At 41.5% G+C, this 27,218-nt stretch overlaps 1 protein-coding gene across 1 annotated transcript in view; it reads left to right on the top strand.

Moving 5' to 3' along the window:
* LOC136157105 (ankyrin repeat domain-containing protein 26-like) overlaps window positions 1-23,770 on the top strand; it is a 209,646-nt gene extending 185,876 nt beyond the window's left edge. The window contains exons 22-31 of the mRNA XM_065919137.1: window positions 550-583; window positions 3,736-4,602; window positions 6,256-6,405; window positions 9,668-9,738; window positions 10,522-10,567; window positions 16,664-16,954; window positions 17,532-17,746; window positions 18,971-19,057; window positions 21,887-21,932; window positions 23,053-23,770. Coding sequence (XP_065775209.1) covers window positions 550-583; window positions 3,736-4,602; window positions 6,256-6,405; window positions 9,668-9,738; window positions 10,522-10,567; window positions 16,664-16,954; window positions 17,532-17,746; window positions 18,971-19,057; window positions 21,887-21,914 — 1,789 coding nt within the window. The 3' untranslated portion in view covers window positions 21,915-21,932; window positions 23,053-23,770. The remainder of the gene's footprint in view (window positions 1-549; window positions 584-3,735; window positions 4,603-6,255; window positions 6,406-9,667; window positions 9,739-10,521; window positions 10,568-16,663; window positions 16,955-17,531; window positions 17,747-18,970; window positions 19,058-21,886; window positions 21,933-23,052) is intronic.
* Window positions 23,771-27,218: the final 3,448 nt, after the last annotated feature.

Raw genomic sequence — 27,218 nt, forward strand, 5'->3', positions numbered from 1 at the left:
GGGTTTGAATCCTGGGCTGTTGGTGAACTGCTCTGTGGTCCTGGGCACGTTCCTCAGCCTTTCTTTGCTCCATCTCTTCCTATCTAAAGGGTCTAATATATTACCTCTCTCCCAGAATGATCGTGTGGATTAAAATGCATAATATGCATAGCCGTCGCATAATAAGCCCTCAAAAAGCTAATATCATGGTGATAAAAAATGGGTTTCTTTCTTATAAGGACTTAGGGAATACTTCCGAGATAGGTTTCATTGCCATAAAAGTTAGTTCTCATTAAAAATGACAACTGCAGGAAACCCTGGTAAACCGCTTCTGTCACATAACGCAAGTAATGTTAGGTTTTTCCTTTTCCTTTAATCTAAATTTAATGTTTTATTAATATTACAGATATATTTTCTTTGTCCTTTAGTGCTACTCTTTTTTATTGTTTCATCCTTTTATAGAAATTACTTGTGAATGCAAAGATGTTATATAAAAAAACATTTAGGTATTGTTTATATTTTTGAGTTATTAAATTTCAGCCTGAAAAGAATCTTTTTTTTTTTTTTTAGGCCTGCAAGGAAAACAGCATATGAAAAGAAGAAGGTAAAGTAAAAAAAAAAAAAAAATTAACTTAAAAATATATTATCCTCTAAAAAATAGTTTGTAAAAGGAATAGTGGCAACATAGAAAATCTTCCTTTGTTGAAGGGACATTTACTTTGAAAACATAATTTAGAAACTCTGTTGATAAAGTTATCCTATTGATAAAAACCTGTTCTTTTAAGAAGCCTCTTCTTTTGCTTTGATTAAGATATTTATCACCTTGGTACACTTGGTATATTTTATACATATTTTAAGGACATTGTGAAACAGTATTATTTAAGTGTAGGTCAAAGACCAAATTGATTACGTGAATAACCTTGATGACTTAACTCAGTCATCTGAAACTGCTTCCGCGGGTGGCGACATGCTTTACTCTAAAAATTCCCCCTTGCCATCTGGCAGGTGGCTGAGGGTCATGGACCCCCTCCCTCCCTCTGTGCCCGTCAGCCCTCCAGTCCACCTGCCCCATGAACAGCTCAGAGCTGGCTCCAGCTTTCCCAGCTGGGTTCTCCCTCACAGTAGAGTCCTCAAGGATACGTGTGTTTAACTGGCATCCTCGAGAGGTGCAGGAATGCTCCCCGTGGACTTTTTCCAGCAGTTGGTAGAAACCAGACACTCTCGAAGTTGATTGTCCTTCTTTCTGCAGAGCTCTCGAGTGGCATCTCAGAGCAGAGGAACTCACTCCCCCACCCAATGTCCCTCTCAGACACGGACCGGGTCCCATCCCCGAGGTCCTAGCAGCAGATCTCCCACAGCGAAAAGCTCTCGGGAAGAGCTCGGGAAAGTGCTATTTGTAATTCAAATCCATTTGTCTACAGCAGTCAGGTCGGGACACACCATGGCCTCATCCAAGGAGAGGCCTTTAATATTTTCTATAGGAATTAATCTCAAAATTTCTGCGACTGTCTCGAAGGAGCAGGCACCCTGACTGCGGTTTAGGCCGGGCAGACCGCGTGTGCTCCCCGTCAACTGCGCTGCACACCATGTCCTCGTGCTCTGGGGGGAGCGTGTGCGCCCCTCCTCGCCCGCATCACCTCCGGTGTCTCAGTCAGAGTCCGCCCCCGGCTCCACTCTCGTTTCTGTAACCAGTGCCCTGTCAACGGCTCTTCACATCGTTTACAGTTTCTCAGTTTGTAAAAACTGCGACATCAGTTGTAAAAATACTTTTGTACACTTAAAAAATTGTTTCTTTGGAATAAACTTATGAAAGTCCCCTCCCACCAAGGAAGAAAAAGTAAAAAAGAGCTTGCTACTGACAGTAGCTGTTCTGGTATTTAGTAGTGATTTCCCTTCCTTGGTCATTAGGTTAATTTACCACTTCCACTGAAGGTAAGGAGGAAAAGTACAGGCAGTTCAGAGACCATACTTTGGAAGTCATTCTTGTATATCCGAGAAAACGAACCCTCTGCTCTGTGTAGTGTCCTCCTTCAGTACAAGGAACTTTTGAAAACAGTGATAGATATGCCATAGTATACATTTAGTGATAATTATGTTTCTCATTGTATTCCCCCATCTTACTATTTTAAACAGTATAAAGAGATAATGAAAGTTACTGCAGCAGAAAACAATCTCTTGATTCTCTGAGAAGAGCTCTCTAAATTTTGCCTTATTTACCATTAGTGTATGTACCATGAATGAAATAGGAGGATTATTTTGTATTGATATGCTTGTACTAGGGAAGTGACTGTGGTTTGATATAAGAGGACTAGTAGAGTCAGAAGACCTGGTGAAAAGCCTGCAGCTTACTTACATAGTTTTAACTTCTTCCTTTCCAGAATCACTATCGCTAATGAGTTAATTGATGTTTGTAGAAGTGCTTAGTACAGTTGTCAATAGGTATAAGTCTTGCAATTGCCTATTAAAATGTTAGAGAGGTAGCGTATTCTCAAGAAAACAATTTTTGCATGAAATTTCATCTATTTAAATATGTACCGAGCTAAGGCTCTTACTTGAAGTAGCTGCGTAGGAGCTATCAGATGCAGTGTTTTAAAGGTGGCGAGTGGTATTGTTATGGAATTGTAGTTGATTTACAATGTTGCGTCAGTTTCAGGTACACAGCACAGTGATTCAGACATATATGTATATGTGTGTGTATATTATGTACATGGGGCTTCCCTGCTGGCTTAGACTGTAAAGAATCCACCTGCAATGCAGGAGACCTGGGTTCACTCCTTGGGTCGGGAAGATCCCTTGGAGGAGGAAATGGCAACCCACTCCAATATTCTTGGAGAATCCCATGGACAGGGGAGCCTGGCGGGCTACAGACTGTGGGGTCGTAATGAGTTGGACATGACTGACTGACTAACACACACACACACACACACACACACACACACACACACACACACACACACACACACACACACACACACACACACACACACACACACACACACACACACACACACACACACACACACACACACACACACACACACACTCCTTGTCAGATTCTTCTTGTAGAATATTAAATGTAGTTCCTTATGTTGTACAGTAGATCCTTACTGGTTATTTTATATACACTTGTCTATGTATAATGGTATATGTTAAACCCAACCTCCTAATTTATCCTTTCCCCTACCCCTTTCCCGTATGGTGAGTAAGCTTGTTTCCTACGTCGGTGGGTCTCTCTCTGTTTTGTGAATAAGTTCATTTTAGATTCCACATATAAGCAGTATGACTTGTCTTTGTCTGACTTACGTCACTTAGTGTGATCATGCCTAGCTCCATCTTTGTTGCTGCAAATAGCATTATTTCATTCTTTTTTATGGCTTTGTAGTTTTCCATTATATAAATATACCACATCAGATGCAATTTTTAAGTGTAGTTAGATCTATAAATCTTTTATTTTAAGCTTTCTGGGTTTGTTGTAATTCAGAGAAACCCTTTCCAGTTCTGAGCTTCTTGAAAAGTTCCTTGGGGTTTCTTTTTCCTTTCATGGATTCATTGTCTTCAATTAAATTTTTGAACCTTTGGGAATTTCTGCTTGTATAAGGTCTGAGGTTTGTATCGAACCTTATTTTTTCCATTTGGAGATCCACTTGGTGCAGTCTTTTCACTGTCTAAACATACAGGTTAGTCTTTCATTTCAGAGGAAATGGTGAAATGTCATTTTATTGAGCACTAACTAAAAGTCTCTTTTGTCTCACTTAGGTTTCTGATAGTGGTAGAAAAGCAAAAGGTCTGTTGTGCAAAAGCCACATGCAGGATGAAATTGCCATGCCAAGGTTGGAAATAGACACAATAAAATTGAACAAGGAAACATTGTCCAAGACCATATTCCAGCATACTGGCCAGCTTAACGTTCCGGTAGCTGAAAATACAATGCTAAACCCTGAGCTGGAGAACGCAAAGCGAAGCAAAGAAAGACTAGAAACAGAAGTGGAATCCTACCACTCTAGACTGGCTGCTGCCATACACAATCATGATCAAGGTCAGATATCACAAAGAAACCTGTCACTTGCCTCCCAGAAAGCAAAAGACAAGAGGTTACGCTTGCAGGACCCAATGAAGTTCGATATGGCTAAGCTGAAAAGTGACAATGAGATGCTTTCCCAGCAACTTTCTAAAGTGGAAAATAAATTCAATAAGCTAAAAATCCAGCTGCATCAGACGAGATATGATCTCAGAGAAAAGACTTTGATGTTAGAACGTGTCCAGAGAGACTTACGCCAAGCGGAGTGTCAAAAGCAGTATATTGGACACATGTATCAGAACGAACAAGGCAAAGTGAAGGAATACCTTGGAAAGCAGGAATCCTTAGAGGAGAAGTTATCTCAACTCCAGAGTGAAAACATGTTGCTCCGACAGCAGCTGGATAATGCACAAAATAGAGCCGACAGTAAAGAGAAGACAGTCATTAGCATCCAAGACCAGTTTCAGCAGATCGTGGAAAATCTTCATGCTGAACATGAGAAACAAGGTCTGATGCTGGAGGAAAGAAACAAGGAGTTAATCAACAAATTGAATCATTTAGAAGAGAGACTGTGTCAGTATGAAAATGAGAAAGCAGAAAGAAAAGTAAGTATCCAGAAGGAGAAATAATTCTCAGACTTCCTGAAAGAAAATTCAAAGTGATTCTTAATTCTGCCTAAATGTTGAATCTAGCTGAATATAAAAAATACACAGGCTATGAATCTATGGTCTCTAAAACAGGCTAAAAAGCACACCTTGTATCCAGCAAATAAAAATTAGACCCGAGAGAGATGCTTCACTTTGAGTAGAGACACCGTGTCGCTTATGAAATGTTAAGAGATTAAATTCTACATTTTTAATATAGACAGGTATTAGTAATTTACTCTTTTACTATTCAGAAAATAATTTTAATCTCTATGTAACCACATGTCAGTATCATGATGAAGCAGATAAACGTTCAAACCTAAACTGAATATTTTGAAATTAAGCTTCAGTTACGTGGATTACCTTGACAGTCAATTCCATGTTTCCTAGATGCTATCACTTATATATAGTACTTTGGCTTCAATAGCTTGTCATACCTTTCTGTCATATTTGTTGGTATAACTTTAGTTTTATTCATGTAAATTTGAATTAACTTGGAAAACATTTCAGAATTGAATCATTTATTCTTACGACCTCTCTACTCTTTAAAGAGTTGCCATTAAATTGAGAATTCATTGACAAGTCATTTAAATATACTTGTCACTAAATCATAATTTGGGACTCAAGTGGTGAGCTTTAACCAAGCTCTTCTTGTTTTAATCTTCCCACTGCTATTTATGCTATTTACTTAGAATATGTTTACAAACAATTTACTCATAGTTCTCATATTCAGTATCAGTTACTACCGTTTAGATACAAGCGTGTCCACTAAAAATGAAGGGTGGCAGGACTTGAGAGCAGCAGGAATGGAGGGAGTCAGGGAGCAGGCTGTAGGGGCTGCGGTCCAGAGGCAGGTGGAGGCCAGGCTATCGAGGCTCCCTGAGGGCCATGGGAGCAACCTCATTTGGAAATTGTGTTTTTCTTCTGTGATGGAGTGTAGTTGGTTTACACTTCTGCGTCAGTTTCGGGTGCCCGGCCCGGTGGTGCAGGTACACACGTATCCGTTCTCTCCCAGGTCCTCTCCCAGGCGGTGACTGCAGAGCGCTGAGCAGAGCCCCTGTGCTCCGCAGGGGGGCCTGGTGGTCAGCCAAGGGCAGAGGCGGGGAGCAGGGGGAGATTAGGGGTCTGGGGTTAACACAGACACACGACCAGATATCAGACAGAGAAGCCCCAAGGGAATGGCCTCATTTTACTGCTGGGATAGGAATCTGTTGGAAAGATCTGAGCACTGAATTGAATATGTGAAGATCTCTGATGTTAATCGAAGCCTCTAATAAAGAAAGAGGAGAAATGTTTCCACAGGGTGGAATTTTCCACTGCTTGTCCCACCTACACACCTGTTTCATTCTGGACGTGAGGTGGTGGAGCTCTGCAGATTTATCGGGAGGGGCAGGGCGTGGACAGTGGGGCTGCCTCCTTCGTCTGAGGAACTTAATATCAGGAAGGCCGGTGGGGGGCCCTTCTGGGTCTGCAACCACATTCAGGGAGGAGGGACAGAGGTGAGTTGCTGTGTGTGGTGATAGTTTTCAAAGTCCATATGTTGGTGTTATGTATTACTAACACAACGTCATAGTAAAGTGATTTGATAAACTCAGTGACAGAGCATCTTATTAGGCAGTTGTGAGACAACTTCGGCAAGAACTGGCTGATAGCCTCAAAAAGCAGTCTGCGTCGGAGCTGTCCCTGGAGGTCATGTCACGTTATCATGCCAAGTTAGAAGTTGAGGCACGGGATTTAAAGAACTTACATCAACTCACAAGTCAGGTATGTGTGAAATTCAATGTGTCGACAGTGAATACATAGGATAAAGTGTTTTAGGACTCTCTTTTTCATGGACAGCTTCCTTTTTTATATGCATTACTAGTAATTTACTATAATTTTTTTAATCTTTAAGTGCACTCATTTCTTAAACTCTGACTTTCATTCTGCCATTTGCATTATATATATTGTTTTTGTATATTATATACCTTTAGGAAAGTGGAGAATTGTGCATCATCACACAACTTGAGAGACTTATGTTTCTTTTTTTTTTTTTTTTGGAGTTCTTTCTTTCTTTTTTTTTTAATTTTTATTAGTTGGAGGCTAATTACTTTACAATATTGTGGTGGTTTTTGCCATGCATTGACATGAATCAGCCATGGATTTACATGTGTTCCCCATCCTGAACCCCCCTCCCACCTCCCTCCCCATGCCATCCCTCTGGGTCATCCCAGTGCATCAGCCCCGAGCACTTGTCTCATGCATCCAACCTGTATTGGCGATCTGTTTCACACTTGATAATATACATGTTTCGATGCTATTCTCTCAGATCATCCCACCCTCGCCTTCGCCCATAGAGTCCAAAAGTCTGTTCTATACATCTGTGGAGAGACTTTTTTTTCGATTGAACAATATTTTATTTCGTGATCCCTGTATTACCATGATGAGGCAAGCCAGATAAAATCAGAGGATAATGTTTAATGGAATGTTCCAGAAAATTATCATTTCTCATCTTCACTTTTCTGAATGGCTGTGCAGTTCTGTATATATTTATTTTGTGCATTTCAGAATAATGTGCAGACAGTGTATTATACAAACCAGTTGAAGTTAGGCACTGCCTTCTCTTCATTTTTGATACATTGTAAAAGCATGGGGTACTCAGATGGAGTATAATGCCTACATCAAAAATAGAGAATTAAGATTATCTAGATGGTGCCTTTGGATTTTTAAAAAGCTATCGAGATATAATTCATGTATCATATAATTCACCCATTCCAAGTGTGTAGTTCAGTATCTCTTAGTCTAGATAGGTGTCACCTGTGACCACCGTCAATTTTAGAGCATTTATACAACCCCAAAAGAAACCCTGCATCCCTTAGCTACCTCCTATGACCACGCCATCTCCCTCAGTCCCAGGCAACCCCCAGTCTAATATCTGTCTCTGTAGACATGCCTGTTTTGGGTATTTTATATAAATGGAATCATGCAGTATGCTCCTTTGGGATTAGCTTTTCTCATTTGAGGTCATTTTGTGGTTCATCCATGTTATAGCGCGTATCAGTTCTTCCATTTCTGTTGACTGTCAAACAATAAACAGTACGTGGCTAAGCCATTTATCCATTCATAAGTTGATGGAGATTTGGGTTGTTTCCACTTTGCGGCTACAAATAATCCTGCTGTGAGCACTGAGTTACGCATTTCTGGATGGACATGTTTTTATTTTCCTGTGGTTGGATTTTATCCTCAGAGTTCACTGGCTGATCTCACCTTTCCTTGACCTTTGCTCAGACTGTCCTTTCTGTCTTCACAGTTTCCTTTCCTCTGGGGCAGTCCTCCACTTATTCAGACCTGGCGCCCAGTCCCTCCCCTCCAGAGCTTTCCTGACTGTGCAGCTCTCATTCAGCCTTTTCTCTTCAGCCCTGTCATCTAGTCTTGTGAAGTACAGTATAGCCCTTCATTTTACATTGCCATTTTTTTCATGAGGGGGAATCTTGTCTAAGTATACATTAGTCTAACAGGGAGTATATCTTAATATGCAGAGCACTTGTCTTGCATAAATGGAAAATAGTTTAGCTTAACAATTGTTAAGATACAACTAGGAACTTCATCCATACCAATAATTTCTTCTTGGAGATGCTGGTATAGTAAAACTCTTATTAAAATGTATTTAAAGTAATTAATTGTAAAATTGAAAGTGCTTAGTCTAATAGAGGAGAATTGTTCAATTAAATGCTCATTTTCCCCCCCTGACTCAGGTAGTAAAATGTAAATTTGGGTTCCTTCATTATGCAGCCAGAAGTGGGATTTATGGATATCTAGCCTTTCAGGCCTCTGTGGATTTCTAACCTTCCTAGCCTCAGGTTCTGGGGATGGCTTTCTGATGTCCATACCTGGTAACCTTAATTTTCTCATCTGAGTACTTGCTAGACATTAATTAACAGTTGCTGGGAATGAATTGATTCAGAACTTTGATTTAGCAGCCGGGTAACATTTCCATAGCAGTGACGTCACCGTTGCTCTGACGGTCGTGTGCTGTTCTGCACCACTCTGTTCGGGAGGTGCTGTTTGCATATTAAGTGGTGGTCATTGTCCACTGAGTAGGACAGAGAGGAAGGAAGTTACCAGTTATTGTAAGTGGAGAAAAGTACTGAAGTCCTAGTTGGTTAGTGGAGTCAGTGAACGGTTTTCAAGCACTGGACACGTGTGTTCTGGGCCTCATGCTCCCCCTTACTGCCCCCTTGCAACGGTATGGAGAGTGAGTTCACTGTGACTTGTGTAGAAGACCACTTCCGTTGTCATGCCGTCTGCCTGAAGTACCAAATTGTTTTACAGGTAAAATACAGCGACCGTAATAACGCCAATTACAAACAACTCGTACTGTGTGCCACGTCCTCTTCTCAATACATTATGTATAGTCCCCAGTTTAATCTTCCCAGCATCCCATTGAGGTTGATGCTACCATTATCTCCATTTTCTGGATGGAGAAACTGAGATACAGAAAGGTTAAGTAGTTTGCCCCAGGACTCACAGCTCAGAACTGATGGAATTGGAGCACAGCCCATGCATTCTAGCTCCTGTGTAGCTCCTGCCTCTCGCACTAGTCCCTGAAGCATCTGGTTGTCACCAACAGCAGTGTTAACTCTCCTAATCACTGGAAGATCCGTGGTCATTCACATATGTGGGTATTTAAAATGATGACTGATGTGGTGCTTGGAATAAAATGAAATATATGTTACCATAAGGTAATTTTCTGTCTTTCCCCATTTGTCCAGTTTATAAATTTGTGTGTTTATTTCAGAAAATCTATTTTAAAGCATGGATGATGTTGTATTTGAGTGCTAGAGGAGAGGTCAGTAACCTGCAAAGGGCAAACAGTAAATATTTTCAGCTTGTGGACTGTGAGGTGTCTATTCTAACAACTCAACCCTGCTGTATGGCAGGAAAGCAGCTGTAAGCAATATGCAGACGAAAGAGAAAGTGATGATGGCGGATTCGCTAGGTTATCAGTAGTTACAACAGTTGTTTTTCCTTTTGTTTCTCTTTTTAGTTGCAAGAAGCACAGGATCAACATACAGAGGCCATGAGATGTGCTGAAAAGACACAGGATCACATCCAAAGGTACGATTTAAAGCAGCACAGAAAACAACTGAAGTATAGAGCAGATAAACAGTATACTACGAGAATTAAATCAGTAATGATAATAAACACATCACTGTGAAGCTGGGTAACATTTCGGCTTTGAGCTGTTTTGAGATGCATATTTTTCCCCCGTTGTTTCCATATTTTGCACATTATCCACAAGTGAAAAGTGAAAGTGTTAGTCACTCAGCCGCATCCAACTCTTTAGGACCCCACGGAGTATAGCCCACCAGGGTCCTCTGTTCATGGAGTTCTCCAGGCAAGAATCCCAGAGTGGGTTGCCACATCCTGGTCCTGGGGATCTTCCTGACCCAGGGATCGAACCTGGATCTCCTGTATTGCCAGCAGATTCTTTACCGTTTGAGCCACCAGGGAAGCTGATTGTCCACAAAACACAACTAGAAAACAGTGCAATTGCCAAATCCTTTACTTTTCAAAATACTGAGATCCTCTATAATTGAACTGCAGATGTTTGTTCAGAAACAGTGTGGTATTTTAAAAAACCTATGTGTGAAGTACTTCCTTGAGAGTTCAGGGGTTAAAACTCTGCCTTCCAAGGCAGAGGGTATGGGTTTGTTTGATCCATGGTCAGGGAGCTAAGATCCCACGTGCATCACAGCCAAAGATCCAAAACATAAAACAGAAGCAATGTTGTAGTAAATTCAATAAAGACTTTAAAAATGGTCCATATCCAAAAAAAATCTAAAAAAAAAAAACCCAAAACCTATGTGTGAGAATAATTATTTTAAATCTGCATTTTAGACTTGAAATTGAAAATGCCAAGTTACAAACTACAGTCAAAAAGCAGGTAGGTGGTTAAAATTGAACAGCTTCAGAAAAACCTGTTAAGTACAAGATTGGTAAGTCAGCCTCTTAATTTCTGTCATACTGAGGAAGAATTTTAATTTTTTTACTCTTAATATATGACAATATTTTGGACAGTGTGAAAAACCTCTTTGATTGAAGAGTTTATTGTGAGAGAACGGCATCGAAACATGTATATTATCAAGTGTGAAACAGATTGCCAGTCCAGGTTGGATGCATGAGACAAGTGTCGGGGCTGGTGCACTGGGATGACCCAGAGGGATGGGATGGGGAGGGAGGTGGGAGGGGGGTTCAGGATGGGGAACACATGTAAATCCATGGCTGATTGATGTCAATGTATGGCAAAAAGCACTACAATATTGTAAAATAATTGGGGGAAAAAATTAAGAGTTTATTGTATTTTTACTGATATTGCTTGCTACCGGTAGCATAACTCCTCTTTATAGAAGAAGTGGACTAAAGTCATAAAATTAATGATTTTTGTAGTAAGATTCTAATTTAAAATATTGTGAGAATCCAGTCGAAAAGCAATATTTTATACAGACCACATTTTGTTTGTTCATTCCTCTGTCAATGAAATTGGGGGGTTTTTTCCACTTCCTGGCTGTTGTTAATAATGCTGCCATAAACATTGGTACACAAATATGTTTGAGTCTAGAAATTTTAGCAATGGTTTGATTGAGAATTCTGAATTTCTCTTGTAATCCAAACCCTTCTGTGAGATTTTAGAGAATGAATCATTTTTAATATTGGTTTGTTCTCTTCACCAGTAACTAATACTATGTCTCTATAGAACCCTTCTTTCTGAAAGAATATATTTTTTCCCAGGTTGGATTTCTCTTTAAAGAGATGGGGTTTGCATGGGATTTTTTCAAAGATTATTTTAGTAAGCTGTGATTTAACAAAACCTGGAATATCTTGAACCACTGATGAAAATTAGTTTAGAGCATCTTTAGAAAGTAAAATGTCATTATAGCCACACTTTAAAAAACTTTCATTAGCATTTAGTATTTTATGTGCCAGTTCAGTTGCTCCATTGTGTCCAACTCTGCAAACCGATGATCTGCAGCAAGCCAGTCTTCCTTGTCCATCACCAAATCCTGGAGCCTGCTCAAACTCATGTCCATCGAGTCAGTGATGCCATCCAACCACCTCATTCTCTGACGTCCCCTTCTTCTCCTGCCTTCAATCTTTCCCAGCATCAGGGTCTCTTCCAGTGAGTCAGTTCTTCACATCAGGTGGCCAAAGTACTGGAGCATCAGCTTCAGAATCCATCATATGAATATTCAGGACTGGTTTCCTCTAGGACTGACTGGTTGGAACTCCTTGCAGTCCAAGAGACCCTCAAGAGTCTTCTCCAACACCACAGTTCAAAAGCATCAATTCGGTGCTCAGCTTTCTTAATGGTCCAACTCACAAATCCATTTGTGATTACTGGAAAAACCATAGCTTTGACTAGACAGACCTTTGTCGGCAAAGTAATATCTCTGCTTTTAATATGCTGTAAAGGTTGTTCATATCTTTTCTTCCAAGGAGGAGGCGTCTTTTAATTTCATGGGTACAGTCACCATCTGCAATGATTTTGGAGCTCCCAAAAATAAAGTCTCTCACTATTTCCATTGTTCTCCCATTTATCTGCCATGAACTGATGGGACTGGATGCCATGATCTTAGTTTCCTCAATGTTGAGTTTTAAGCCAGCTTTTTCACTCTCCTCTTTCTCTTTCTTTAAGAGGATCTTTAGATCCTCTTCTCTTTCTGCCATAAGGGTGGTGTCATCTACATATCTGAGGTTAGTGATATTTCTCCCGGCTATCTTGATTCCAGCTTGTAATTACTTCTGCATGGCATTTCGCGTGATGTACTCTGCATGTAAGTTAAATAAGCAGGTGACAGTACACAGCCTTGACGTGCTCTTTTCCCAATTTGCAACCAGTCCGATGTTCCATGTCCAGTTCTAATTGTTGCTTCTTGAGCTACATACAGGTTTCTGAGGAGGCGGGTGAGGTAGTTGGGTAGCCCCATCCCTGTAAGAATTTTCCAAAGTTTGCTTGATCCACACAGTCAAAGGCTTTGACATAGTCGATGAAGCAGAAGTAGATGTTTTCCTGGAATTCTCTTACTTTTTCTGTGATCCTAGGGATGTTGGAAATTTGTACTCTGGTTCCTCTGCCTTTTTTACATTCAGCTTGAACATCTGGAAGTTCCCGGTTCAGGTACTATTGAAGCCTCACTTGGAGAATTTTGAGCGTTACTTTGCTAGCATGTGAGATGAGTGCAATTGTGCAGTAGTTTGAACATTCTTTGGCATTGCCTTTCGTCGGGATTGAAATGAAAACTGACCTTTTGCAGTCCTGTGGCCACTGCTGAGTTTTCCACATTTGCTGGCATATTGAGTGAAGCTCATTCACAGCATCATCTTTTAGGTTTGAAAGAGCTCAACTGGAATTCCATTACCTTCACTATCTTTGCTCATTTCTTAAGGCCCACCTGACTTTGCACTCCAGAATGTCTGTCTCTAGGTGAGTGATCACGCCATCATGGTTATCTGGGTCACGAAGATCTTTTTTGTGCAGTTCTTTTGTGTTCTTGCCACCTCTTTTTAATATCTTCTGCTTTCTGTTAGGTTCATACCATTTCTGTCCTTAATTGACCCATCTTCACATGAAATGTTCCCTTGGTATCTCTAATTTACTCGACGAGATCTCCAGTCTTTCCCAGTCTGTTGTTTTCCTCTGTTTCTTTGCATTGATCGCTGAGGAAGGCTTTCTTATCTCTCTGTGCTGTCCTTTAGAACTCTTTAGCTGAAGTTCAGCAGTTCTATGATGACCCACAAGACCTTCTAGAACTAACACGGGAAAAAAAAAAAGTGTACTTTTTATCATAGAGGACTGGAATGCAAAGTAGAAACACAAGAGATATGTGGCATAACAGGCAAGTTTGGCCTTGGAGTACGAAATGAAGCAGGGCAAAGGCAAACAGATTTTTGCCAAGAGAACACACTGGTCATAGCAAACACCCTCTTCCAATAACACAGTAGGTGAGTCTATACATGGACATCACCAGATGGTCAATTTTATGTGTAAAAACCTATTTAACAAATAAATGTTGCCAGTTTAAATTCTAGAAAAATGATGAAATGATGAAATATCATTTTAAGCTGCTTGAAGCAAAGTCATTCATTTTGAAATCTGTCCTTACTGGTATCAGGTTTATAAACTCCGTTGACTACAAATGCTTATCACTCGTGAACTCATGAAAGATAATATTATTTTTTTATTTCTGTGCTTGCAGTCTGAGCTCTGTGCTGTCCTTTTCATAAGAAATGACCTCTGTCTGTAGGTGACTCTGTTTCCAAGCCAGATTCCTCTTTATTGAACTTCTAAGAAAATCCCAAGGCCTCTTCTCATTTTGTATGTCTTGGTCTCTCGGTTGGACTTGCCTGGTGTCTCAGACAGTAAAGAATCTGCCTGCAATGCAGGAGACCCAGGTTTGATCCCTGGGTTGGGAAGAGCCCCCGGAGAAAGTGAAAGTGGAAGTCACTCAGTCGTGTCTGACTCTTTGAGAACCCATGGACCATATAGTTCATGGCATTTTCCAGGGCAGAATACTGGAGTGGGTAGCCTTTCCCTTCTCTAGGGGATCTTTGCAACCCAGGGATCAAACCCAGGTCTTCTGCATTGTGGGCAGATTCTTTACCAGCTGAGCCACAAGGGAAGCCCAAGAATACTGGAGTGGGCAGCCTATCCCTTCTCCAGCGGATCTTCCCGACCCAGGGATCAAACCAGAATCTCCTGTACCGCAGGCGGATACTTTACCAACTGAGCTATCAGGGAAGCCCTATCCCCTGGAGAAGGAAATGGCAAGCCACTCCAGTGTTCTTTCCCAGAGAATCCCATGGACAGAAGAGCCTGGTGGGCTTCAATCTGTGGGGCACAGAGGCAGACATGAGTGGGCAGCTCACACTTGGTCTCTGTTAGGTCAAACAAACAAGCAGTGTTTTTGCTGCCAAGGTTCTCTTTAAAGCTCTTAGTGTCCTGTGAATTTCATTGGGGTTCACGCCATTGGAAAAGTTACCCTCCAAAATCTTTTCTGAAGGAAGCCCTGCACCTTGGGCTTCCTGTGAAACTTTGCAGGATGACACATTTAGTGTTCTTTTCCTCTTAAGATCCTTTAAGGAATCTGAGGCACCACCTTAAGTCTTTCCAGGGTCTTACACTTACAGTCTACAGGTTTTACCTTTAGACCGTGTTTTCCTGGCAGCACCCTAGATTTGATCTTAGCCCAGAAGCCATTGCTGTCCTTTAGCATCCTGTGACAATTGGACATGTGGAGATGCTGTAAAGGGGATACAGATATTGAACCCAGTGAGTCTTGGTCCCTTTATATTTAATAGCACTTTTAAATTTCTCTGATAGCTTACCCCTCTCATTGATTTACTTTCAGCTGCTTTAGAGCAAGAGTCTCCGCCTCCCATGTTTCAGTGTCCGTTTCTTCTCTTGCCTAGAAGCCATCATCGGCAGCATCGTCAAGGACCATCAGGCTTCTGTGTACAATGTCATGAAGCCCATTGGGTTTTCATTTCTTTCTCTGCATCCATTCAAGTGCAACCTACCTCCAGGTTCAAAGGCATTCTCACATGTTTCAGCTCTTTTTTAACAGCAGTACCTCATTTGGGGGCATCACCGACTCGATGGACACGAGTTGTGCAAGTTCTGGGAGTTGATGGTGGCCAGGGAAGCCGGGCGTGCTGCAGTCCATGGGGCCACAAAGAGTCAGACGTGACTGAGCGACTGAACTGAACTGAACCTCATGTTTAATATCAGTGTCTATGCCAGTTATTTATTGTTAACAAACTGCATTAGAAACCACCTCAAAGCCCAGTGACTCAGAACAGCGTTTGCTTTGTTCACAAGTCTGCGCTGGCGCAAGGCTCAGTGAGTGAGCCCCGCTCATTTCTTCTCCAGTTGCATCAGCCGGGATGTCGTGAAGGTGGGGACCAGAGTCCTCTGAAGACTTCCCCATGCACACGTCTGGTGTTGGAGCTGGCTTTTGGAGGGGCCGTTAGGTGGGGGCTGTCAGTGGGGACACTGACATGTGCTCTGTGTGTGGGCTGTGCTTCTTCCCAGCATGTTGACTGAGTCTAAGAGTTGGCTTCCCCACAGAGCAACATTCAGAAGCTATTTAGCTTTAAAACTCACACAGCAGTTTCCCCAGACTCTGTCCAGGAGGAATCAGTTACTAGGACTAACACATACTTAAGGAGAGGGAATTTCATGAGAAAAGTGTCAAAGAATTTGGAGACATGTTTGAAAACCATGAGCTCCAATCACATCGACTTACCAAGTAATCATTCTGTCTAAAGGAAAGTTCTTTCCAATTCAGTGTCACTGCTATTCCAGTAAATATTTTTTCTTTCTTTTGTTTGGTATGTCTCTTATTCTGTGGAAAGTAAGAAAGGCTTACAAGAATGAGGCATTTTTTTGTTGTTCAGAAAAATGTATGGATCATCTCACTAAACTCTTAGGAGATGGGATTTCTTTAACCTTTCTTTAACCTTGTGAATCATTTCTCTTTGGAATGCAGTTCAAATTAGCAAAAACTGTTTGTAGTTCAGGAAAAGGCTTATTGGATTAGAATCCATATTTACAAGATTTAACCATTAGCGTCTTATTTTCACAATCTTCTTTTGGGAGGCATTTACTAACTCAGCCCTAGATAACTCAATACAGGATACCTCAAACTTCTTAAAAACCATGGGATAAGATGGGAGAAAGGGGTAAGAGGCATTCTACTAGGAGGTGGCTTGCAGTCATTCTACAGAGGAAAGATAGAAAAGTATTACTGTAGAACAAGAAAAGAGTGTAAAATCAAGTGCAAATGTTGTGATACTAAGATGATAGTGAAGAGTATATTTTGTGACTCTTGGTGGTTTGAACTTCTTTCTTGATTCTCTGAGTTATTCCAGGCCCTACATTCTCCAATACAGATACCATCGTATATATTTGATCCTCGGTTTGAGCGAGGCTCTGCTCAGTCCACGTTCCTCAGAACTAAATGGTGTTGTTTTATTCTTGCAGACTGATCATCTTCCAGCAGAGCCGGGAGCTGCCTGTTCACAGTGTCTGCACCTGGATGCAACATACCAAGTTCTTCAACGGGAGTTGTTATCAATGAAAGGATGGCCAAGGAAATTTGAGAAACTAGAGAAAGAGAGCAAGAAGTTGGATCAAGAAGTAGTGAAACTCAAAAGTCATGCAGAACTGAAGATGATAGAACGCACTCAAGTTGAGCAGTATAAACGGGAGATTGAAGAAAGAGTGAGACAGGACCTCGCAGAGAAATGGAAAGAAGTCTACCTATTTTTGCAGGTTAATTTGTTGATCTGTCATGTGCTTGAATTCACCTCATTGTAAATTACATTTTGGATGGATACAGCTTATGTGTTTCCTCTGCTTCCCTTAGAGCAGTGTGTTCTGTAGATTTCTGGAAGGAGGGGCACACTTGTTTCTCCTTGTAAATATTTCAGTTTCCATCACAGTTATCACTAAATTGATCTTTCAGAATGCTTCTCACTAGAGAATCCTTTTACTTATAAGACCAATTGGTATACACAAGACAATGAGCGGGGAAAACAAATATGTGGTTTAGAACTGGTACCATCCTCTTGAATTATTCTTGTCTTGTTCAGTTTCTAAATTTTCACTTCATCCTCTTAATCTTTGAATCATCCGGTTCCTTAAGTACTACTATAACATTGATTCCACATTTATTTTATAATTCAGATTTAATTCATGTCACATTGACGATGATTATTTTAAAGTTCCTCTTTTCTTATTTTCACATTTAAAATCACTCTCTGAATTCCTGACTCAAAACTAAATGGAACAAATATCATTATTCAGGTTATAATCATTTAAAAAATGTATCTTTTTAAATTTGACTTAGACACAAGCAGCAAGTCAAGAAATCTCAGAGCAGTTCCAAGAGGGGCATATTGCTTCCATAAGAAGTCAGATGGAACTCAGAATTAAAGACTTGGAATCTGAACTATCCAGGATGAAAACTTCTCAAGATTATAAGAAAGTAGAGATGGAAAAGTATAAGAAACTCTACTTAGGGGAACTAGAAGTTAGAAAGTCATTGGAAAATGAACTAGACAAGTAAGTCAAAACACAGAATCACAGAAGATAAATTTAGTCCATTAATTTGTCTCTGAAGCCTAATTTTTATAGAGCCAGGTTCCTGAGATTAGTAGGAAGGGAAAGCTAGCTAGTCAGTCACTGCTAGAGGGCACCCTAAGAAAAATGAGTAATAAGATATCCTGGTAAGTTTTCCTACACTAAGTAAAAGCATGCTTGTGAAATCGGGGAACATTCACGCAGGGGTGAAAGGCCGGGTAATTCACAGTGGCTGACCCTGGCATGGTGACCTGACTGAGGGGGTGTCTGGAGGCTGGAAAGGGCAGATCCCACCTGCAGTGCCGAGTCCAGGCTTCCCCGCCTCTGAAAGCAGAGCCCTCCTAGGACGCCTTTCATAAGCCCAGAGAGCATACAGCAAAGGAGCAGGGACCTAGGGCACGTTCTGCTAGTCGATGCCCCAAATAAGCATACACAAGGGAAGCACAGGTGCTCCCAGAGAGGGTTCAGGGCTGTGGGACTTGATGCTGGGGTGTGGGGTGTGGCTTCCGGGGAAGGCGCTCGGTGGGGCCAGTCTCCCTGCATGGGGAGCGCCGTGCCTCTCCCTCTAAAACGTACACTGAACGCTGTTTTGACTTTTTGCCGTTTGAAATGAAACCAAAAATTCTCTTCAGATTTTTTCTTTTTTTTGATTATGAGATACAGGTACTGATGTAGGCCCTTTGTCGAAGTAAAGTAACATAAAATGAACTTTGGAAAAGCAGGGCATACTTGTCATTGTTCCTGGGGCTGTTTTAGCCCTTTTGTCACCCATTGCCCTCAAGTTTGTGGCTCTAGGTGATTCCTCAGAGCCAAGTGCTTAATTTCTCCACGGTCATGAGTGGAAGGTATATATAAGAATGGTGAAAGGAAACGCTTGAAAATGGATTTGTGGGATGGCGTGTTTCTTCATCCCTGAACTGTTTTCTGGGGGCAGGCGTGTCCCAGAGGCAGCAGGTGTCGCTGTGAGCCCACCTCCCTTTCTCTCTGACGCCCTTTCTCTCCTCTCGCAGCTGTGACTTGTCACCTGAGGAGCCCCAGACACACATTCTTTAGAACAAGGTCAGAGCTGTCACTGTTTACAGCAGGTCTGCTCTGTGCTTTCAGTGTTCACAGTGTGATGGGAATTCCATTTACTGTGCGGCAACTTACAAAATGCAAGTCACTTAGGGAAACATGAATGAAATTGGTGTTTTCCATCTTCCCCAGGAATAATAAGAGGCTGGCAGAGATGAGCACCGAACTTGAGGTGGAGAAACAGCAGAAGAGATCTTTACTCAGCACTCTCAGCAGCAGGTCAGTCCTGGAGCCCTCTTCTGTTGGAAATTTCTATCTTACTTCAGGGTTCAATACAAATCTTATTTCAGGAGCAAACGTAGGGTTTTCTACCTCAACTCCACGCCGTTCAAATGGCAGCGTGGAGACTTTCTTGACCAAGAAAGGTTAGTTCTGTTCTATTTTTTTCACTGGGGTTCAGATTTCTGATATAAATGATCCTTATTTTTAATTTGGTGAACTTCCGAGTTGTTTTTTTTATTTATGCATGCTAAGTAAAACCATAATCAACTGTGATAATCAAGGAGACATTTAATGATTTTTTTTGTTCTAAATCTCTCGTTTGTAAGAGATACTTCTTAAATTCTTAAATTTGTTTAAAACCTGCATTGAAATTCTACTTTAGAAATGAAATTTTATTGTCTAGTAACCGAAAGTGTACTTTCAGATGTTTGATTAACTTTGCAATTGATTTCACTTTGGCAGTGGTTCATAATCATTTCCAGGCTCTGCTGCTCCCACCGCAGTTTTTCTAACCCTAACCATAAGTGACTGACTGGCATCTAAACGCTAATAACATATGGATGTTTTTTATTTGAAGGAATCCTAGATAAGTCATTTTTATGAATTAAACAAACTTGTAATAATCAAAAGATTAATTTTGGGTTTTAGGTTAACATTTTTTGTTATTATACAAGAGTACATCTTTAATTGCTATTTTACTGACAGAATTTTGATTTAAATGTCTAAAACATATCTTGCTGAGCAGTTGTAGAATGTTTCTAAGTTTGTAGTTAAATCAAATATTGAAAACTTGTAAATGAAACTCACTTTTGTCTCTGTCTTGACTTCACCTGGATGAATGATGACTGAGATAGCAATGAAGGGGAGTCTTTAAATTGCAACTAGTTTTCATTGTGTAATCATTGTGATTAAAATGTCCATTTCCGTCAATGCACACGGGTTTATGGTTTTTGATGGTGTTTCCATGATGGTGATGCAGAGAAAAGCAGCCCTTGTTACATGCAGTCTCAACCTGTTTTCTCATCTGACTTCTTGCTCTCATAGAAGATCAACCTAAGGTTTCTTTGACAGCACTGGAGCTACGTTGGGTCGTAGTACTTGAGAGCCATGAACCTGGAGGACGTGCTCTAGCTGTGCAGTCACAGCGGGCCTCCAGACACTTCATCCCAAGTCAGAGACCTGCCCACGCAGACACAGGCCTAAGGGGAGAAAGCAAAGGCTTGACCCCCGTCCCAGGGGCGGGCTGCCTACCGCAGACCCAAGTTCACGGTGCTGTGCGTGCATACATCTTTTCAAAGAAGAGATTGGGAACCAAGCAAGCACTTCTTCGTTCCTTGTCCCAAACTCACCCGTTAGGTAAATCTTGCTTCTCATGAGGAGGGTAGCGGATGCTCCCCTTGAAACTTCAGACTGAGGAAATGAAGGTCAACTGCAACTTCTGACCAGATTTAGATTATAGTTGAGATTACACTCATGCTTTTTGTATATACCAACTAATGATGCGAGCCTGGATAGAAGTATGCTAAACAGTAAAGAGAGATCTGTTGTGTGTTTTAAGTTTTGTCCTCAGTAACCCAAAAGGTGGATAATTCATTGCTGAGTCATTTTAGCAAGCCAGGTTCTATCTAGAGAAAGTGAACATCCTTTCAAGGTTGAATCTCTTCACTTTTGGCCCACTTGATTCAGCTAAAGATTCTCTCCTTCAAGTTCCCTGACCTCTGTTTAAAGAATAGGTATGCTTTCTAAAATACCTGTATTGACTGCCACAAATAGGATTTGATATTGATTTATTCTTGTTCATGCATTTAAAACACATAATTTACTTCAAAAGTCATGTCACACCACAAGCATTATTCAACTGTATAACAAGGTTTTACATGTTCATTTTGTCTATATTATATTTAAAAATCTATGTGTTTTTTCTTAATCTAAGAACATAGCTGGCCTAGGACTCTGGACTCAGTAAGAAGGACATGGCCTTTGTTACTTCTTTTGTAGAATTAGGAACTTTGACTAAATCAATGACTCACATACCTTTAAAAAAGTTTGTTTTTTTTCCCAAAGAAAAGAACCTTTCTTTTAAAAAAGAAAACTCCTGCAGGGAACCGTGTTACACAAAACGGAGACAAGCATAGAGCCTTGTAGCTGAAGAGCGGCCAGAGGCCCTGCAGCTGTGACTTCTCTGTTCCCCATCCCTGCAGTGACCCCTGTGGGACCTTCCCCGTCTATGGGACATAGTTTGGAAACTCACACTTAGGAGAGAATCCCTCTGGCTAAACATCTTCAGAACTGAAACTTGCTGGGACACTGTTTCTTGTGTGTAAATTTTCTCACCTTTCTGTCTTTTCATTAAATGGAAAACTTTAAAGAAAACCACAGATGTGCTCTCGTTCTTAATATTTGACTTTAAACTACTTCCTCCATTTGAATACGATCCTCACCTAGAAATCAAAATAAAGGTCTCAGTACATATTTAGGGCAGGAGCTGTTAGGGGAGAAGATAGGAATCTTGTGGGTCGTTCCTAGGATTATGGGTCATTCCCTCATTCTTTCACATTATGTGTACTCGACAAGCTGATATTTATTGTACTTTTTATCAGTTAATCTAAATAGCATTCTATAAATATGCTCTGTTATCTATAAGGAGAATAAGTAGGAATTCAGTTTCTTTTATTTATGTAATTTTTTTTTCTACTGAAGTAATCTTGAGGTTAGGTCTAGTGTCTAAAAGTATTATTTAAAAGTCACATTTAGTAAGTTTGATGTCATTCTTATGATAGTATCTCTTGTTTATCTTAAACATAAATAATATTTGACTTATTTCAGATATGGCAGGAGCTGGACTGGATTATAACTAGAGAACTAAGGAAAGGTATGTTGCCAAAACGTACGAATTAAATTTGGACATTGATTTCTGAAATACACCGAAGGCAGTAAATGGGATCTCTTTCCATTGTTTGGATAGCAGACACCATGTTGAATATTTTTTCTTACACATAGCTAATGAGAAATGTGAATGCATGAGCAGTCATAGTGAAAAATATCCTTCTTCCTCATTGATTCATCATGTTCTGTAGCTTGAAAAATAATCTCTAAAGGTCTGTGTATTTCTTTTATTTCTGGCTATTTCCTTCTTCTACTGCCTTCATCCCTGTGGAACTGTCTGCCTGCACCTGACACTATTCTCAGGAAATGTGGCGTTCACCCGCTTCTCAGGCGCTGGTGGCGGTTAAGGCTGGAAACCCAGACTCAACAGTCACGGGTGTGCAGCTGTCACTTGGTGGGTGACTAAAATTTCTCTGTCACTGGCTTTGTCACCAGTTTATCTCTCAGCCTCAGGAAAAGCTCCAAACACCCACACCAGTTTGGGTCCTGCCAAAGTAGGCGGCCTTACCTCCTTACCGCCCTCCTCTGCCCTCAGCTCTGCATCTAACCAGCCAGACTGTAGGATCCCACAGCTGCGCGTCCTCACCTGCGGGCTTTGTACGAGCTTCTCCCCTCCGTCTCCTGTACTTTTTCCTGTCCTTCAGGCATCTGCTTCCATAGCGCCTCCACCAGAAGGCTGGCAGTACTGACACGAAGCTGGCTGTCCCTTCTGAGTGTCCCTGTGCCGTCTTTTGTATCTGTCTTAGAGTTTATGAGTCTGTGTGGAAGCTGCCTGTTCACCGGTTTCCCACTTTAGAGCGTGTCGTTTTCCGGGTGCGCTGGGGCACCTCCATCTTGTACTTCCAGTGCTGTCCCAGCCCCTCTGCGCGTAGTTCCTGAGTAAATGAATGAAGCACGAGGAAGCCAGAGGCTCTGGTCCTCAGCCACACGAGCGACCCTGGGCAGAGAATGCAATTACCTTGTGTTTTGTGTCATGTCATATACAGATATGTTTCATGCTTCAGAACACTAGGAAAGGTCTCAGGGTTTTTTTGTTTGTTTGTTTTAGCTAATACTTTGTGAACTCAAGTATTTTAGATAAAGAATATAATTCTGTCTCTTTCCAGGTGCTGCTGAATTTGTTTCTGAATTCTCTCGAGTGTCCTCTGTATTATCTACAGGCAGATCAAATCTATATCAGGACCTACCTGTGAGACATCAAAATAATGTATACAGATTTTGAAGGAAAAAAATATATGATTTGAAAACTCAATAGTAAAAATTTCCCTACTGCACTGTTTCCATGAGATTTTAGTTGTTTCCCATTAAAAATGATGAGAAAATCTTTATTAAAGGAAAATATTTTTGTATTGTGTGTGTATCATGAAAATTTAAATGGCATTTTAAGCCATGTTTCTCTGCATCTAACTTACTTTTAAGCAGAAACATCAGGACTGTTGAGTTTTCCATGTTCAAAGTGAAAGTGTTAGTCAGTCGTGTCCGACTCTTTGCGAGCCCACGGACTGTTGCCCACCAGGCTCCTATGTCCCTGGAATTCTCCAGCCAAGAATAATGGATTGGGTTGCCATTCCCTTCTCCAGGGGATCTTCCAGACCCTGGGATCAACCAGAGTCACCTGCATTGCAGTTGGGTTGTTTACCATAAGAGCCCCCCGAGACGCCCTTTACAAACTCAAACTGAGCCCTAATACCAGCTGTTTAAACAGCACTCAAACAACCAAACTTGTCATTACTATTTAGTGGTGTTGATTGATAGCTTTTTTGTATTTTCCAGTTTTTATCACTATATATATCTATATATATAGATACATAGAGAGACCTAAAGATGTAGCTACTGTTGTTATGGGTACTGTCGATGTTTTGAGGTATTGTAATGGTTAATAGTGGCATAAAACTTGCTATATGTAACTTTAAACACTGATTCATAGATCTTTCCTCATAGGGAAATAAGATTTGCCTGAGTCTTTGCCTTTTAAATGAATTAACTTTTCCTAATTCTTATTTTTAATCAGAGGATAATTACTTTACAATATTGTGATGGTTTCTGCCATACACCAACCTGAATCAGCCATAGATATACATATGAACCCTCCTTCCTGAGCCACCCTCCCACCTCCCTCCCGATTCCAGCCCTCTAGTTTGTCACGAACCACCAGCTTTGGGTTCTCTGCATCAAACAGCAAATTCCAAAAAAACACATGTACCCCAGTGCTCACTGCAATTATGTCCATAGCTTTAAAAAATCTGAAAATGTCTGTGGATTTCTTTCATTCTTTTCGTTCTGTGTATTTCAAGCACCCTAAATGTCCATCAACAGATGAATGGATGAAGAAGTTGTGTGTTATTCAGCTCTAAAAAGAAATACATTTGAGTCAGTTTTAATTGACTTTTGATTTACTTTTGGAATGAGACTTAAAATTAGGGAAAATTTCCTCATAGATAAATAAGATCTGCCTAAGACTTTTCACCTTTGCTTTACCTATCAACCTATCTATTGTTGTTTGAGTTTTGGAAAAAGTCTTAAAATTAGAGAAAAGTTCCAAGCACCAGACAAACAGACATTTTCACAATACCCCCCTATCTCCCATATATCCTCCTAAAGTACCATTTTTCTTTCCGAAATGTTATTTGTTCTCCTGTCAGTGCCCCTCCTCCCCCAAGTCACCAGTTTCTCAGAAGATGCCTTTATCTCCTATTCCCTGTCATTTATTAAGTAGTATATCAACTCCCAGTTGTCACCTCCCCTTCAAGTCACATTTCTGTGTGAAGCTTTGCATGTTGTTGTTATTGTCCAGTTGATCAGTTATGTCCAACTCTTTGTGACCCCAGGGACTGCAACACTCCAGGATTCCCTGTCTGTCACCATCTCCCAGAGTTTGCTCATATTCATGTCCATTGAGTCGAAGATACCATCCGACCGTCTCATTCTTTGTCGCCCACTTTTCCTACGGCCCTCAATCTTTCCCAGCATTGGAGTCTTTTCCAATAAGTCGGCTCTTTACATCAGGTGGCTCAATACATCAGGTATTGGAGCTTCAGCATCAATCCTTCCAATGAAAATATTCAGGGTTGGTTTCTTTTAAGATTGACTGTTTTGTTCTCCTTGCTGTCCAAGGGACTCTCAAGAGTCTTCTCCAGCACCACAGTTTGAAAGCATGAATTCTTCGGTGCTCAGCTTTATGGTCCAAATGTCACATGTGTACATGACTGCCAGGAAACTATTAAGTATTTTTTCTCATGGTTATCTGCTTTTAACAATTTAATTTGCAGATTCCCAAACACCGAACCTAAGAGGGTGGAGGAAGTGTTTTCCTCCACAATTCCAAGAGCTGAAAGTCACTAATGCTCACTTAATCCTGATCCCCTTTTCCTTCTGTCTTCTCAGTGTCTGACTTGGCAGAACTCGAGTTTCATGTGAGACTGCTGATCCTTCCCCCTCACTCTCTCCACACGATTCACATGCTGCACTGCCCAGTGATCTGCTACTTTATTTCATTAATTTGTATCTTCTGATGATGATTTCCAATCTCCTTTCTATAAATTTCTCGCCTTGCTCTTCCCCTCTCACTGGTACCAGACAGTCTTAGGTCCCACAACAAACTTCTCGAAAGGTTTGCCTGTATCTCTAGCAACTCTAGACTGTCTTCCCTCTCTTTCCTCAAAACTGCTCCCAAGTCACTGATGACTTCCGCGTCACTGAATCAAAGCCACAGCTTTCCAGTCCTTGTTTGTCTGAATTTCTCCTTCCTCTTGGCGTTCACTGTCACTCACCTCTTTGAGACACTCTTGCTTTTGGCTGGGCTTTCAGTATTCGTTCCTTTTATCCTGAAGGCACGGACAGGTTATTGTGATCAGCGACACAGTCCTTATTAAATATCTCACAGTAAACATACAGGTGTTGCCCCCTCGCCCAGGACTGCACCCGGGGCCGTGTGTTGAGAGCAGGTCAGTTGTTCCACACCAGCAGGTGTAGGACGGCAGGAAACCTTGTCCCTGCTGCTTGTGAAGGGCCTTTTCCTCTCCTGGGAAGGATCTCCTCCTTACTCTGGCTTTTGATATGTAAGTAACGCTGGTACCCACCCCAAACGGGTCCTTCAGCCCAGTGTCGCTCTGCCAGTGGAATGAGTTGTGTTGAGAAGCTAAGGAACTGAAAGGTGGGAGCCCCCCTGCTCTCCAATAGGCCGCGGGTGGGGCTGCTCCACAGGGCCCTCGTCAGCGGGGCGGGGGTGGAGTTGGAGGGTTCTGGGAGCAGCTGCTCCAGGTAATGGGGCTCACAGGGCTCGTTGCCATCTTGCATTAAGGTGTCCTGGCAGCATCTACGAACACGGCCCCCCTACCCTAAGCAGGAGCGTCGGCCAAGGCGGTTCACACCAGCAACTGCGGTTTGAAGGGCCAGGAGCAAGGCCTCTGCAGGTATCGCCCTGTGAGCAAGAGAAACCAGACTAAGCACAAGGGAAAGGAGGTTAGTATTTTTCTTCGTAAGTTGCATTTTTCTTTCCTTGCTGGTAACACAATCTCTTAAGGAGCCATATCTTGGCCTCATCTCTCCTTGAAATATAAATTCTTAATGAGACGGAGCGCCTTCGGGGGACCTATCCTGAGCTATAATATTTAGTCTCCTTGGGGAGATGAGACTATGAATCCTTTCAGGTTGGAGCAATTAATTAGATGAATGGCTGGAGATGTGAGAGACAAAGAGCCTCTGCTAAATCCCAGGGAAGTTTATTTCCCCACAGTTTCCCCCCTTGTTCCTAGAAGAGTTCCTAGAAGAGTGGCCGCAATTCAGCCTCTGGAACCAGTCCAGGGAAACTTGAAGTTGATGGGCACCAAATCCTTTCAGCTTGTCTTGCTGCTAAGTCACTTCAGTCGAGTCCAACTCTGTGTGACCCCATAGACGGCAGCCCACCAGGCTCCGCCGTCCCTGGGACTCTCCAGGCAAGAACACTGGAGTGGGCTGCCGTATCCTTCTCCAGTGCATGAAAGTGAAAAGTGAAAGTGAAGTCGCTCAGTCGTGTCCGACTCTTAGCGACCCCATGGACTGCAGCCTACCAGGTTCCGCCGTCCATGCGATTTTCCAGGCAGGAGTCTTTGGCAACATTTAACCATACATTTAATCGTACCACCCCTGCCCTGTATACCTTGTGATTCTGTAAGGCCAAATATTTCCTGACTCGTATGAGAGTCAGTCCCAGTTCTCATCAGGTAATTTTTGACAACCTGTGGCTTTTTGTCTTCGTAAGCCCTCACCTCTCTTTCTCAGAAGACTTTCAGTT

Source organism: Muntiacus reevesi, chromosome 2 (genome assembly GCF_963930625.1).
Source record: "Muntiacus reevesi chromosome 2, mMunRee1.1, whole genome shotgun sequence".
In the NCBI taxonomy this organism is placed as follows: Eukaryota; Metazoa; Chordata; class Mammalia; order Artiodactyla; family Cervidae; genus Muntiacus; species Muntiacus reevesi.